The sequence below is a fragment of the Spermophilus citellus genome, assembly GCF_964194105.1.
Source record: "Spermophilus citellus genome assembly, chromosome: 5".
NCBI classification, from domain to species: domain Eukaryota; kingdom Metazoa; phylum Chordata; class Mammalia; order Rodentia; family Sciuridae; genus Spermophilus; species Spermophilus citellus.
The window spans coordinates 132,074,109-132,089,711 of NC_138186.1; the positions used below are offsets into that span (position 1 = coordinate 132,074,109).

A 15,603-nucleotide genomic window follows, 5' to 3' on the forward strand; every position below is an offset into this window, starting at 1 on the left:
ACACCCACTCTGGTGTGTGAGTGTGTGCGCGGGTGCTTACGCGCGTGTGTACGTGTGGGGAGGTGTGCGCCAGAGGGGTGGGGTGAGGGGTGGCGAGGAGGGCTCTAGGTGAAGCTCCAGGAGAGGGAGGTCGCCCGCTCCGGCCTCTCCCCCAGGGGCCCAGGCGGCTGGCTCGAGCTCTTGCACCTACTGGTGCGCGCAGCCGCGGCGCCACAGGCCCCTTGACTCTCCGACCACCGCCCCCCGGCCCCGCGTCCAGCCGCCCGGACCGGCGATGGCGCGGGACTGACGGCCGCCTCCTCTGGGACTCCTCTGCCCCGCCCAGGGTTCGCGGGGGCCGCGGCACCGCCCCAACCTGCATGTGGGGCGGGCGCCCCAGCGCCCCGAGCGAGCGGCCCTCCGCGCCCCCGAGGCGGTGCCTGGCCGCGCCAGAGGACGAGAAGGAGGAGCGGCGGGCCGGGCCGGGCTCCCCACGCACCGCGGCCCGGGAGCACGGGCTCCCTGGAGGGAGCTTGGGGCGTCCCAGCCCCGGAGGAGGGACCCGGAAGCAGAAGCGGAGCCGCGAGTGGAGCCGAGCCGCTGCCCCCGCTGCCCGCCGGCGCCGGGTGGGGGTCCCGGCGGCTGGATGGGCAGCGGCGGCGCGGGCCGCGGGCGGCGATGGGCGAGGAGCAGAGCACCGTGAGCGGCGGCGGCGGGCCCCAGGAGGCGCGGGGCCCGGACGGGGGCTCCGCGGGCCACCCTGAGTCCCCGAGGCCGCGGGGGGACAGCGCCGGGGATACCGGGCCGCGCGGCGACTCCTCGGAGTCGAGCGGCGGCGGCTGCGGAAGCGACTCAAGCTGTGCGGACACCAGCGCCCCAGAGCCCACGAGGAGCCGGGGAGCGCCCGAGTGGAGGAAGAGCCAAGCACTGGGGCAGCCCGCGGGACTGGCACTCACCGGGCCCCTCAATCCCCAGACTTTGCAACTGCAGCTGGAGCGGGAGGAGGAGGAGGAGGAAGCTGGGGACAGAAAAGAGAGAGGGGATGAACAGCAGGAGGCGTCCCCCAGGGAGGAGACGGAGCCCAAGACCCACGCCGTGGCTCCCGATGGAGTGGTCTTGGACGTGCTGGGTCAGCGGCGCCTGCCCCCAGCCAAGAGACAAGTCTTTTGCTCTGTGTACTGCGTGGAGAGCGACCTGCCGGAGGTCCCCACCGCTGAGAAGCTCTCGCCGCCGGCGTCGCCACTTCAGGCTCCGCAGGTGCCCAACACCTCCAACCCCCAGTCCTCCTTCCCCAGCCCCAGGCTGTCACTCCCAGCTGACCCCCTTTCCCCCGACGGCGGCAGCATCGAGCTGGAGTTCTACCTGGCGCCTGAGCCATTCTCTGTGCCGGGCCTGTTAGGAGCTCCACCCTACTCTGGCCTGGGCGGGGTAGGGGATCCCTATGCGCCCCTCACGGTGCTGATGTGCCGGGTGTGCCTGGAAGACAAGCCCATCAAGCCCCTGCCCTGCTGCAAGAAGGCCGTGTGTGATGAGTGCCTCAAAGTCTACCTGAGCTCCCAGGTAATGTCACCTTTTTTGTACTCCCTTGGCTTCCCTTTCATCATTTCAAATCTCTGGCAAGGAGGTCCCCTTTCAAGCTACCTACTAAGGGAAGAGCTGACAGGACACATTAATGAACACTGTAAGATCAGGCGAGGCAGGTAGCCACCAAAGGAAGCAGACTTTAAAAGGCCACCGAAGGAGGCTTTATTGAGATATCACTCCATCAGACCACAGAGTGGTCAGGAGAAGGGTCTGAGGAGAAACCTGGTGGGAGCTCTACTGGAATGGGATTTTATGGGGCTCACTGCAGGAAGGGAAGGGATTGGGACAGGAAAGGGGATTTTTAGGGTCCCTTGTCCTGCTGGAGTTGGTCATGGGAGCTGGCTGAACTCCAGGATTGGCCAGGGGGTCCTGCTGATTGACAGGCATTAATCAGGAGATCCTGCTGATTGACAGGCATTTTGGCTGGCGCCTGATTGATGTTTCCTTTCCCTGGTGGGCTGCAGTCACTGCCACTGACCTAACATCCCGGGCCTTTTTGGTGATACAGGTCAGCTAATTTCGTCTAGCTACTTCCTGCTGCTTAGGGGGCTGGGGCAAGGGGATGGCTCCGGTGTAGGTTCGGTGGGGTAGGCGACTGCAGGGGTGTAGGAGCATCTGGTTGAAGGTCACTCTAGCAATTTCACTCAAGCGCTTTTGAGCTAACCTGAGGAGGCAGGGAGCAATCATTAATAGAAGTCCTGTTACTACTATAGGAGTGAGAATGGGAGTCAGCCACGCAATGAGGATTGAGTTTAGCAGCCTGGCCAAGGGTCATTTGATTGTTGCTCTTTAAGCCTTTCACCCAAACGACGGAGGGTGTCAACATTCTCTTCGATCGATCCAGTTTCATTGATATAATAGCAGCATTCTTCTTTCAGGAACAGACAGGTTCCTCCTTTGTCTGCTGTCAGAAGATCTAGAGCTGAGACTTGGGCAAGAGATGTTATTTGCCTTTGTAGGGAAGCGACTGATGCCTCTACTGCTTCCTGGAGTTGTTGTTCAAGCTTTTGAGTAGCGGTTACTGCATAACCAAGTCCTCCTGCCCCGAGTCCAGAGGCAGCAAGGGAGGAGGCCAGGGAGAGTCTAACTACTACTGGTAGAAAGACTGGAAAAGGAGGTAGTAACAAGTCCTGGAAAGAGAGGTAGTAACAAGCCATGTTCATTCAGCCTCACTGTACAGAGTTAATTGGGGGACCAATGTGGAAGGAACACAAAAAGCAAACAGCATGTTGAGGCTTAGATTTTTTGTTAGGGTACCATTGAACCAGAAAAAGAACCCAGGTGGAACAAGGTTAAGGAAGAAATTCGAACAATCTGGTCACAGGGTGCTGAACCTGAGGAAGTGTAGCAGCAAGAGAAATTCCCTGATGAGTTACGAAAAAGAGGTACTTCCTCAAAGGCTGGAGAGGGGGGTCCTTGGGGTCTAGTTGAGGTATTGAGCAGAAATCAATGGGAATCGCGGTTAATGGAGTATGATCCAAACCTGCGCAGAGGAAACAGTCTGAAATGTTATTAACTTTGGACAAATTGAGAAGCTGAAGGCCCTGATGATTAGGGCCATCCATGAGAAAGGGTCAGCTTTAGGATGGGCAACTGTATCCAGCTGGTGTTGGAGTTCCTTCTCTTGCTCCTGGATGGTTATGTGAATTTGAGGGAACACTTGTATATAAGTTCTCCATATTCTGATAGAGGCTGAAGGGTGTTTGGCAAAACCCCAAGAATAAAATTTACCATCAACACCAGAAGCCCATTTTGGGTCCCATGGGCCCCAAATAGTTAATTTGGGGTATGCTTGATTCTCATAACAAACTTATCTAGGAAGTGTTTCTTTCATGAATTATAAGGGCACCTGCCATAGGTGTCAGGCCAGCGCTTACAGGATTCTTCAATTTGGTGTATTATGAAGCATAGCATTGCTGAACATAAGTGGGATGAGGTGGCCTGGTTGAATCCAGTAATATTAAGGGTGACGGCCCAATTACAGCCAGTGAAAGGGCAATCGCCTTGACCCATAAACTGAGAGCTGGTGGTGCCATCCTGCTGCCATGTTGCTTGGATGTAGAAGCGCCATCTATGGGTTGGGATAGAAGCTTGAGAGAGATTAATGATTAGTAATACAAGGAGAGGGTTGGTGAGAAATCCTGAGTTTGGTGGGCCCCAACATGGTGGAAGTCCAGGACTGCACATTTGGAACCGGTGCTTTTTTAAGGCAGGAGACATGGTACCAGGTGGAGTGGCCCAAGAGTTTGGCTGCTGTTGGGATAGCAGGTATGACTGTATGGGGTCCTGTCCAGCGAGGTTTCAACAACTGAGGATGCAGCTCTTGAATTAAGACTGTGTCACCCAGTTGAAGAAGGTCCGATTCAATTCCTAATTGTGCTGGGACAGAAGTAACAGATGGTGCAGGAAGACACCCGTCTGCGTGTTCCCTTAGGAGTTTATGTAGAAGTGTGAGATAGGGCAGGGAGGACACAAGGGGAGGAGGAGTGACAGGAAAGTTTTGGTTGATTAAGAAAGGGCACCCATAGAGCAGCTCAAAGGGGCTAAGGCCTGAGGGGCCTCTAGTGGTTGCCTGAATTCGGGTGAGGGCCAATGGCAGAAGATTGGGCCAGGACAGTCTGAGTTCAACAGCAAGTTTAGTGAGATGAACCTTGAGAATGCCGTTAGCCCTCTCAACCTTACCACAGGATTGGGGTCGGTGGGGGAATGTGGAGCCTCCAAGTGATGTTGAGGCCTTTGGAAACTAGTTGAACAACCTGAGAATTGAAGGCTGGACCCTTGTCTGACTGAATGGTGGTGGGAAGTCCAAACCTGGGAATGAATTGCTCAATGAGGATGGAGGCAACGGTGTCAGCAGTTTCCCTGGAGGTAGGGAAGGCTTCTGTCCAACCTGAAAAAGTATCAACCAAAGTAAGTAGGTAGCGCAGCTTTTTGTGCCTAGGCATGTGAGTGAAGTAGATCTACCAGTCTTCGCCTGGTTGGTGGCTTCTCATCTGATGTGTAGGGAGTTTAGGTTTGATGCCCCCTTGTGGGGATACTGTAGAGCAGACAGAACAAGCCCAGTGGACCTGCTGGAGAGTGGTTCTCATTCCTGGGAAGTAGAAGAGGGGTTGTAAAAACTGGAAAAGGGGCTTGGGGTCAATATGAAGAGAGTTATGTATGTCCATCAGTAGGCTGTAAGCTTGCTGTTTAGGGAGGGCAATTTTATCCCCCAGGAAAATCCAGCCATCCTTCCCAAAATGGACACCTTGGGTTATTAGGTCCTGTCGTTCCTGTGGAGGATAGTTAGGCTTAATTGTGGTGGATAAAAATAAGATAGGAGCTGCTGAGAATTTTGTTGTTAGTTCCTATGGCTATAGAGTCTGTTTTGTTGTTGCCTATAGCTATAGGGTCAGAGGGATTTTTATGTCCTCTGCAGTGTATGATGGCCACTCATGATGGCAGTTGTAGTGCCTGTAAGAGCTTGGAGATGAGAGAGGCATTGACCACTGGTGATCCTTTTGTGGTCAAGAATCCTCGTTCCTTCCAAATAGCTGAATGTGAATGAGCAATTAGGAAGGCATATTTGGAATCTGTATATATGTTAACCTGTTTGCCTTTGGATAAAGTAAGAGCCCTGATAAGTGAGAAAAGTTCAGCCTTCTGGGAGGTGGTTCCTTCAGGAAGGAAGCCGGCTTCCAGAATTGAGGCAGCAGTGACTACTGCGTATGCAGCTCTACGACGTCTGTCATGACCCATCACTGAACTGCCATCCACAAAAATGGTTAAGTCAGGTGAGGGAAGTGGGTAATCAAAGAGGTCCTCACGGGGTGATCGAAGGGCCTCTAGCACCTGTGGACAGGAATGGTTAGCACTTGAGGGGGGCTGGGATAGTGGGAGGAGTGTGGCTGGATCGAGAGGAGACGAAGAACAGAGGGTAATGATGGAGTTCTCTATAAAGAGGAGGTGGAATTCTTGAATTCTTGAAGGGCTCAGAAGAGGAAGACACTTATGGTTTAAAAGGTCCTGCAGTTGATGAGTGGAGAATACAGTTATTGGTTGGAGCAAAGTAAGTTTTAGGGCTTCCTTAGTTATTTCTGCTGCTGCTGCCAGTGCTCGGAGGAATGGTAGCCATCCCCGAACCACAGAGTCAAGCTGCTTGTAGAGGTATCCAACCGGCTTATAGGAGGGTCCAATTGGTTGAGCGAGGAGGCCAGTGGCGATACCCTGTCTTTCATCCATAAAGAGGTGAAAAGGATGGTTAGGGTTAGGAAGAGAAAGAGTGGGAAAAGAAGTAAGAGCATCCCTGAACTTGTAAAAGGAATTGGCTACTAAGTTAGGGGAGGTAAGGGGCCCGTGAGGAGTCTCCTTAGCTGCCTGGTACAAAGGTTTGGCAAGAAGTGCAAAGTTAGGAACCCAATGCCTGAAAAAACCTGCTAGACCCAGGAAGGAAAGGATGTAGTCCACTGTTTCGGGTGGCTGAAATTCACAGAGAGCTTGAATCCTGTCCGTTTTTAGGCTTTTAGAGGTTGGAGTGAGAAGTACACCTAAATAGGTAACTCAAGAGGTAGTAAGCTGGGCTTTGGCTGGAGAGACTCTATAGCCTCGGACCCCAGGAAATTGAGGAGCTGAACAGTGTGTTTGGGAAGCCTTAAGTGATTAACTGCATAGGAGGAGGTCATCCACATACTGTAAGAGCGTGCTATCCCCCAAGTCACAAGCAGTTAGGTCCCATGCCAAGGCCTGCCCAAAGAGATGGGGACTGTCCCTGAAACCTTGGGGTAGGACTGTCCATGTCAGCTGTTGAAACCTAAAGGATGTAGGGTCTTCCCACCAATGGGAACAATGGGAGAGAGTTTTAGGATTTTCTCTAGCAAGGAAAACGTGGGCAGTAGAACAGATAGAACAGAAGGTGGGACCAGAGCGGATGTCCCAAAAAGCCTGAATATAAGGAATTTGTACCCATTTCCCTGTCAGGCTACAGAAGTTATCTAAATCAGTGAGGACTTGAAAGTCAAACGTTCCCCCTGGGGGCCATCTTGATCCATTGTCCAATTCATACTGGGGCCAGGCCACAGTAGAATAAAAGACCAGGCATTTAAGGCACAGGTCTTGAGCAAGGCCTAGTTTGGTAAAATTTGTATATAAACAGCCCAAAGGGGTTGTGGGGTCCAAAGAGGATTTCTTGTTTCCCATGACCTTCCGGGCACCCTTGTGGGTGAGTGGGAACAGAAAAAGGAGTCCCAAATTCGGCTTGTGCTCACCTGAGGAAGGATAAGGGCCAGGCGGAGGTTGAGGTGTCCCTGCGCCTCCGTGGGCCCAAATGGATCGGGAAGCTCTCAGGAGGACTGGGATGTCTCCACAGTTCCCGGAGGAGCCCTGAACAGAACGGGCAGGGCCTATGGCATGTGCGTGACTTATGGATAGACCCCACGGACGGAAAGGGTCTGGAAGGTCAGGGGAAGCGAACTTACCCTACTCCTGTTGGCCCAGAAAGAGCAGCTTAGAAATTTCCCGTTTCGTTTCAAGGGGGAAGGGATGGACTTAATCCCCTGAGGGAGAAGCCCCAAAATCCCTTCCCAGGTGTCAGCACCAGATGTAAGATCACACGAGGCAGGTAGCAACCAAAGGAGGCAGATTTGAAAAGGCCACCGGAGGAGTAGGCTTTATTGAGATATCACTCCCAGGCGGAATTCGATCAGACCAAGAGTGGACAGGAGAAGGGTCTGAGGAGAAACCTCGTGGGAGCTCACCAGCCTGAGATTTTATGGGGCTCACGGTAGGAAGGGAAGGGATTGGGACAGGAAAGGGGATTTTTAGGTTCCCTTGTCCTGCTGCAGTTGGTCAGTGGAGCTGGCTGAACTCCAGGATTGGCCAAGGGGTCCTGCTGATTGACAAGCATTAGTCAGGAGATTCTGCTGATTGACAGGCACTTGATTGATGTTCCTTTCCTGCGCGGCCACCGACCTAACAAAGACCTCTATAAAATTTTTATTTCATAGTTTTTGCTTAAGTGTGTTTGGTTCTCAGCGGTTTACTTGACTGGAATTTAACTCTGCTCTGAGCTTCAGGTTTTGGTTGGCATCTGAGGGAGCAAGGTACACAATGAGTTGCTTCTACTTATTTGTTTTACTACATTGCAAGCAAGAGCTTGCTCAGAGGAGGGCATTGAGACTGCCTCATTGGCCTGGTATCCCAGATACTAACAGGCAGTAGGCACAAGATAAACATTTATGGACCTAGTGAAGAAAAGGGTTGGAATTAGTATTTCAGTTCCATGATAACCGATTTCCAAATTGTGTTCCCTTCATATTTTCCAGAAAATTGAAAGTAAGAATATACATATATTTACTTCTTATATATTTACTTCTTGGCTCTTGTCCACTTTCAGTTTTCTTTTTATACAGTAAAGTTGAAGTACTTTCTTCACTTAAATTTTAAGCCAGCACAGTACTTGTTTCTTTAAGAGAGAAACAAAACAGAAAGAGCAAAACAAAGTAAGAGATTTAACTAAACAAATACTGGTGGAACTTTCCTTCTCACCTCCTCTTTAAGAGTATGTTTCTTTTCTTGGAAAGCTTGAGAAACAGGGCAGTTTTCCTTTACTGGTGGTGAATGTGTTCTTCCAGCCATTTTCAATTTGTGATGTTGCAGCCAGTGTTTTGCACAATCCATAATGCCCTTTGATCCCGTGTCTGATTGTCCCAGGCCTATTCATCTTTCAAAACCCTGTCTGTTCAGGTGCCAGCTCTTCTGTGAAGCCTTACCTCATCCTCTAAGCCACTGCTTATAGACTTTTCAAAATACTTCTTCCTATCATACATGCACTGAAGTTGTTTTTCACATGTCTGTCTTGCTAGACTGTCTGGACAATGTCTTGTAGTTTGAAACTAATAGTTTCATGCGGAGTCCCTTTCACATAGTAGTGTTTAACACTGGTTAAAGTGAACTGAACAGGGTTTTATACAGTGTGGTTTTTCTATGTTTTGTGGTTAGACCATGCTTGGGTTTAGACTGAAAGTGTGTATTCTACCCAGAATACACAATGCAGAGGGAAACTTAGACAAAATGGAATGTTACACGAACAGTAACTTGGCCAAACTGCTGAGATTATCCAAAGGCCTATGAGAGACGATGATGTCTCTTTCAGGCTTTATCCACAAACGGATACTTCAAACAGGAGGAATGTCTGCTGCTTGTTGTGGTTGTTTCTATGACATCACCATCAAACAGATATTGCTGCTTTCCAAGTGCAAAGCCCTGTGGTGGATTTCAGACATTCCCCAAATATGGGCCTTGCTCCAGAGAAGTCACTGTGAGAGCAGATGTGTACACAATAATAATACAAAGTAGCATATAATGAGATGTCAACAAAATAACAAGGCCAGGTGGCACTTAAATGTTAAATGCAAGGTTCAAGTATCAGTGAGTTTAGAAGTTGAAAGGAGGTGGGCGTTATGGCTTGGGTACTCTGCCAGCCAATTTGATTTACTTGAGGTGAATGTTTTCCTCAAAAAAAAAAAAATGCTTTTTTTTTTTTCTTTTTAATCACCCTAAGTTAGCTTTTGGAAGTTACTTTTTGATTTGTAATGCAGAAGACATGGGCAGGTGAGGGGGGCGTAGCAAGGTGAATCCAGGGGTCATTGCAACAGGTACCCACAAAAATTCCTTTGAAAGGGCATAGTATCTGAAACTTGTCTACAGTGTTTATTACATGTATATTCCTGACCTCCTCCCAATACATTTGACAGAAATTTCTATAAAGAAAAATATACATTATCTAAAATAATAAGCAGCAAGTCCTGAACACCAGGACTACTTCCACCTCAGGTCTTTTATACTTGCTGCTTCCTGTCCCCAATATGTCCCTCTCTGGTCCCTTTGCTTTCTCTCCATATCCCTCCCTCCTTTCAGCTCTATTCAAATATCACACCCTGTGGTCTTCACTGACCCTGCACTCACCCCTTATCTCTCTTCCTGGTTCTTATTTTCTCCATAGCAGGAATTATGCACTATCTTGTACTGAAATTAGTCAAGTTCCTTGAGGACAGGCGTTTTCACATGCTTTTTTCACTTTTTCATCTTTAGTATCCACGGGGTTGTCTGGCATATAATAGATGTGCAACTAATAGTTATTGAATTTATGAAGAACCTGAGGTTGCCCTGGAAACCAAGGCTGGAAAGTGGTATTCTACCTCTGAACTAAATTCTACCTTGCACTTCTTGATATTTAAGATGATAAGACAAAAACTGAAATCAAAGGTTTACTAAATTTGTTTTTAAAATTAGGATTAAAAGAGTTTAGATGAACTTTTGACATAAAAATTAGCCTTTTTCAGTTGGATAAAAAGAGGCTTATGATTTTAAAATTTCTAATTTGACTCAATGCTGAGGTCTCTTGGCATCAAAGGATCTCTATTTCCCTGCCACTTAAACCTTCTATGCCTTAATTTCCTCATCAATGAATTATAATGGCAGGCAATGATCCATAGTAACCTAGGGGCACCAGAGCAAAACAACAACCTCCAACTGCATGGTTGTTTTGCTGCCCTGTTGAACTGAATCAAAGAGGCATGGTGAGCTCTTTCTTTCTTTCTTTCTTTCTTTCTTTCTTTCTTTCTTTCTTTCTTTCTTTCTTTCTTTCTTCTTCTTCTTCTTCTTCTTCTTCTTCTTCTTCTTCTTCTTCTTATTATTATTATTATTATTATCATTTTAAGTTTAACAGAAGCAAATGTGTCAATTCTTAACTTTCAAAGTTTTATTTTTTATTTTTTTTAGAAAGAGAGAGAGAGAGAGAGAATTTTAATATTTATTTTTTAGTTTTTGGCGGACACAACATCTTTGTTTGTATGTGGTGCTGAGGATCGAACCCGGGCCGCACGCATGCCAGGGGAGTGCGCTACCACTTGAGCCACATCCCCAGCCCAACTTTCAAAGTTTTTATGACTGGGATGGGGGTGGGGGATGATAAACTTAAATACCTATTTGACTTTTTTTCAGATTCTTTTGAGTTTGTGCCATGTACTTAATACATTATTTAACATCATTTAAGAAAATAAAGCAGAGTCTCTAGTAAGCATTTTATGCAAACATTTAAAATGCATATTAAATGTGAGTTGGAATATTGCCTGGTTAAATGAATTTCCTTCTAAAAGGAGATGCTGAGTTCTTTGAAAGAAGATATGAACTTGGAAAATAGGAATGCAAAATTTTCAATGATAAAGTCTATTTCCAATAGTTCCAGGGACTGACTATATTGTAAAAGTAGATGTGTAGTTGTCATCAATATTTCAGTACAAAGCTAACAGTTGACTTAAATACCTCTGTGCTCTTTTATTTTTTCAAAGCACAGATATTCTCCAGTTATCATTGTGAGTGGAGCGAGGGGAACTTTCCTAGTGGAACGACTTTACACTGCAGTGGTTTCTGATTGCCCCAGTGAAGGGTTGAACTGGTGAATCAGAACTCTGCTGCCACATTAGGTGTTGATTTAGAGGCTACAGTGCATCAAGACAGAGATAGTGGAAGTAACCTTGGTGTACATTGCCTTGGAAACATACATCCTTCATACTACAGCCTAGAAAGGCATTTCCACAAAAATGGCTGACGCACACAGCCCCAGGAATGTCTGCAGTCTCCTGCAGGTTCCCAAGCTCTCCTGCGGCTGACCTTCTCAGCTGGTATGGCCTTCCCCACATTCTCTTAGGAAGAATACAGCCTTCTTTGTTCCATAGAATACTATTGCTCTTTTTAGAAATCCTCTGCAAATGTATTTCCTTTTTGAATTTGGTTTAGATAAAAATGTATTTTTAATATGAAATTTTATAATCCATACTTTAGATAAAGGAAAGAACTGAGCATGCTAAAGGGCATGGTAAAGGTAGCAGCTGTTGTGGTTTCACCACTCTGCTTAAAAGTGCCAGGGAATTGGCAGATGGATGTAACTTGGAATGCATACACCTGTCCAATGAGTATTAATAGAGCCGAGCAGAACATTTCTTTTGCAGATTGTGAGCTAAACAGCTGCTGGATGGTAATGTCCTAAAATGACTGCTATTATAGTCACTTCAGAATCAGTGACCTAGGGCCAAAGCTAATATATTCTGTTATTAAGGTCTCTAAGTCATCCAGATCTTCATGCGTAACATGGAGTTTTTTTTTTTCACTTCTGTAAATCCTAAAGCAACCTGAATATTTTTAGAAATCATGGCATTCAATATGCATGTGAGTTTATAGATGCTATCATGCCAGGTGTGATTTTGGTAGTCCTAAAAGTGTGAAGAATAAGACTGAAATTTATTTTAAAGTCACTCTACAAATTTTGGAAGTGAGAATTAAGGTGTACATAAATATATAGTTTTGTGTATAAAATTGATATGTACGTGCCTGTGTGTGTGTGTGTGTGTGTGTTGTGTGTGTGTGTATCGGTCAAGGAGAGAGGTACAGTAACATTTGCTTTTACAACTTCCTTACTCAGGCCACTTTTTCCCCTCTCCTCTCTGTTCTACATTTCTCTTAATAATTCCTTTGCTTTTTTTAAAATCTGGTTTTAATTGGCATTCAATTGCTGCAGAGAAATCCTCTGTGGGCCAGCAGAACTTGATCTTCCTGCTACATGGGTATTTCTCTTCCCTACCAGTTGTCTCTTCATGGTATAGAGACACCCTGGGTTGCGCTCTGTTTCCTAAAAGATTGCAAATTACATCAAGAGTACTACTTACCTAAGGAATCAAATCAATATCTTTAGAGTATGATTTTTTAAAAATTTCTCCCAGAGTAGAGCTGCTTTTATACTTGAAAACTCTTCTAATATTCCTGGTATGGGAGACATAAAAGGAGATCATTAGGACTTGAATTCTCAGCTCTGTATAAAGAGTTTTTGATGGGCAGTGTAGACAGATAGCTGAGGCTAATTATTTATAATTAACTTATTTACTTATTAGTGTACCACTTAGGCATTTAACAGATACTTATTGGGTACAAGTATGTGAACCACCACGAAATCCTTTATAACTATATTAAATGTCCTCAAAGAACCATCTTACAGCCTTATTGTCAGTATTTTCCCAGCTTTATCTAAAAAAGCTTTTCTTAAAGTGAACAGACACCTATTGGATCTCTTTTCTGCTTCCTCTCTGGGAGTTTTTATTAAACCACTCCTGGGACATCAGCTAACCTTTTATTAAGCACATTGCTTTTCCTCTTAATATGTTTTATCCAAAATAATTAATATGTCCATTCCTCATGTTTTAGTATACATATGGGATGAAGGAAAATGAGTTAAGGATAACTTGGGTTTTGAGCCCAGGCAATTAGCAAAATGGGGTCACCATTTCATAGAGTAATATTGTAAGAGGACTAGGATGAGAGGAAGTACAGAGTTTGAAATGCCATTTTAGACATTCACCGGGGGATATTGTAGGTCATCAGTGTTTGGCATTCAGAAGACAGATCTGAATAGAATATATACATTTGGACATTGATTGCATTTAGGTGGAACTTAAAGTCATGAGACTAGATGAGATCACCTTGGGAGTGATAGTAAATAGGGAAGGAGAAATGAGGATTGAACCTGAGCATATCAGTGTGTACAGATGTGGAATCTGGAATGTATGAAAGAACCAACAAGGTTGGTTAGGAAAAGTGAGAGGGCCAGTTAGGCAAGAAGAGAATGAGATACAGTACTTACCCATAAGTCAAACAAAGGTGGTGTTTCAAAAGGGGAGGAGGAATCTTCTGTGTCCAGTGCTTCTGAGTTCTAACAGGATGAACACTGACATTGGCCAACAGATTCCCCAACAAGGAAGTCATTGGTAACCGTGAGCAGGGCTGCTTGCATCAGCAGTGTTGGAGCTGACCTTCTGATTAGAGTGGGTTCAAGAGAGCAGGGACAACTCCATTCTGTATTGTAGGTAGTACAGTGCTATATGAGGAAACTCAAGGCCAGAGACATTCAGTAACCTGCTCAAAGTCACAAAGCTGGGCGATGTCGAAAGTGGGATTTAAATTCAGATCCATTGGCTCTTTTTTACGTTTTGGAAATTTATTATAGGAAAGATTAGTATTAATAAACTTCCTTTTCTTTCAAGTTAATGTCTGTATTGTACAAAATCACAAGTCTTCTAATCAGAGCAAGAGAAGAAATTTAATTATGTTTGTCAGAAACTTAATTTCTACCAAACTTAGCCTCATCTAAGAAAATCAACAGAAGTCCAGTTTAGAAAAGCATGTTTGGCTTATGGCTCAGGTTTAATGGCAGTATATGCTCTTGTTTCCTCCTGTACTTTTTGGTTATTATTTCTGTTTTCATTTGAGCTTTCTCTTATTTAAATATGTCTTAAAGTTTGTGTCCAGATGGCCTTATATGCTTTCTTACTTTAAACACTCTTAGTGGGTTATCTCATATTCTCCCATGGTTTTAGATAACACCTGTGAGCCATTGATTCCCAAATCTTCATTTCTAGTTCCATCACCCTCTTTACCTAAGTACCATACAACCATCTCTAATTATGGTTGGATGTCCCACCCACGGACAATTTAAACTTACTTAACCTCTCAAATCTAGTTCCATCTTCTTCCACGCTCCTGAAACCTTTGGGATTCCCTGTTCCTCCTTTGGGATTCCCTGTTGCCACCAGTTTGTACTCAGATCTGAAACCTGGGGTCATCATTGAACTTTTCCTCTATCTCACCACCTACCTTTCAATTCTGCATCCTAAAAATATTTCTTTGTTCTTCTCTACCTTTCTGTCTTTCTGCTGTCATTTCCCTTGCTCAGGCCACCACCACTTCCTGCTTTCTAACAACAACTTCCCCTTTGGTCCAAGTGCTCCAACCTTGACTGTCTATTCTGTTCTCCACACTGAAGCCGGAGGTTTCTTTATATAATTCGAGACCATTGTTGGCACTCTTCTCCTTGCCTTTCACTGTGGGGCTCTGGCTTTGAGGGTAGAATGTAAACTGAACAGCAGTGTTTACATGTCCCTGCGTGATCTGACTCTTTGCACCTCTCCATGCTTTGTTTTTCATCAAGTACCCCTCCAGCTTGTAGCTGTTACTCAACTTCTTTTTGTTCTTTGAACACTTCATGACATTCAGAATTATGAGTCTTTCCCTGTGGTGGCATGAACTTCTATCTTAGGGGAATCTTTTTTTTTTTCCTTGTGATTCCAGCTCTTCTTGCCTCTCTATACCTCTTCATTCTTCTAGACTGAACATAAACATTTTTCTGAGAATTCTCCTTGACCCCCTGTATCCGGATTACACAGGCTTCCTCTGTTCTTGGGTAGTCCTCTTGAGGTTACCAAACAACACAGGAATCTTGCTGTGAGATTCTTTTTTATTTCACTGTATGTGAGTGGCTTTTTTTCCAGTTCTGTTCTGCGTTGTATTCAGAAGCTTGTGTGTGTGTGAATAACTTAGTGATTTGTTGTTGATGTTGATTAATTTTCTGGCTCTTTGTGTGTTGTAGGTATGGAATGAGTTTCGTGGAATGGACTTCTGTTTTCCATATGTAATTGATACACAGGCTGGTGTTGTCAATATATAAACTATTGGAGTAGAGAGTGCTGTAGTTTGGATCTTGAATGTCCTCCAAAGGCCCATGTGTTAAAGGCTTGGACACCAGCCTGTGGCAGTGTTGAGGGGTCGTGGAACTTTTGGGAGGTGGGACTTAGTGTAAGGAAACTAGGCCCTTGGGGGCATGTCCTTCAAGGAAGACTTGGGAACCTGTCCCTTCTCTCTTGCTTCCTCTTCTACTATGAGCTCTAACCATGATGTATTATGCTACTGCAGGCTCAAAGCAACAGGGCCAAGTGACCACACAGTGAAACCTCTGAAACTGTGAACCCAAATAAAACTTTCTCCATTTTAAGTTGATTATCTCAGGTATTTTGTAATACAAAGCCAACACAGATGGCCAAAATGATCAATACTTAATTATCTTGCTTAAAACCCTGTAAGACTTTCCCACTCCCTTATCCACACTTCCTACTTCCTAGCGCTGCGGAAAAGACTTGACCTCTGATCCTCTCACTCCCTTCTGGCACTAAAGCTCTCTTT

General features: G+C 45.8%; 1 protein-coding gene across 3 annotated transcripts in view; it reads left to right on the forward strand.

The window, feature by feature from the left end:
- Positions 1-516: 516 nt before the first annotated feature.
- RNF217 (ring finger protein 217) overlaps positions 517-15,603 on the forward strand; it is a 131,600-nt gene continuing 116,513 nt past the window's right edge. For all 3 annotated transcript variants that reach the window (XM_081295361.1, XM_081295363.1, XM_081295362.1), the window contains exon 1: positions 517-1,539. In XM_081295361.1, the coding sequence (XP_081151487.1) occupies positions 658-1,539 (882 nt within the window). In that variant the 5' untranslated portion in view covers positions 517-657. The remainder of the gene's footprint in view (positions 1,540-15,603) is intronic.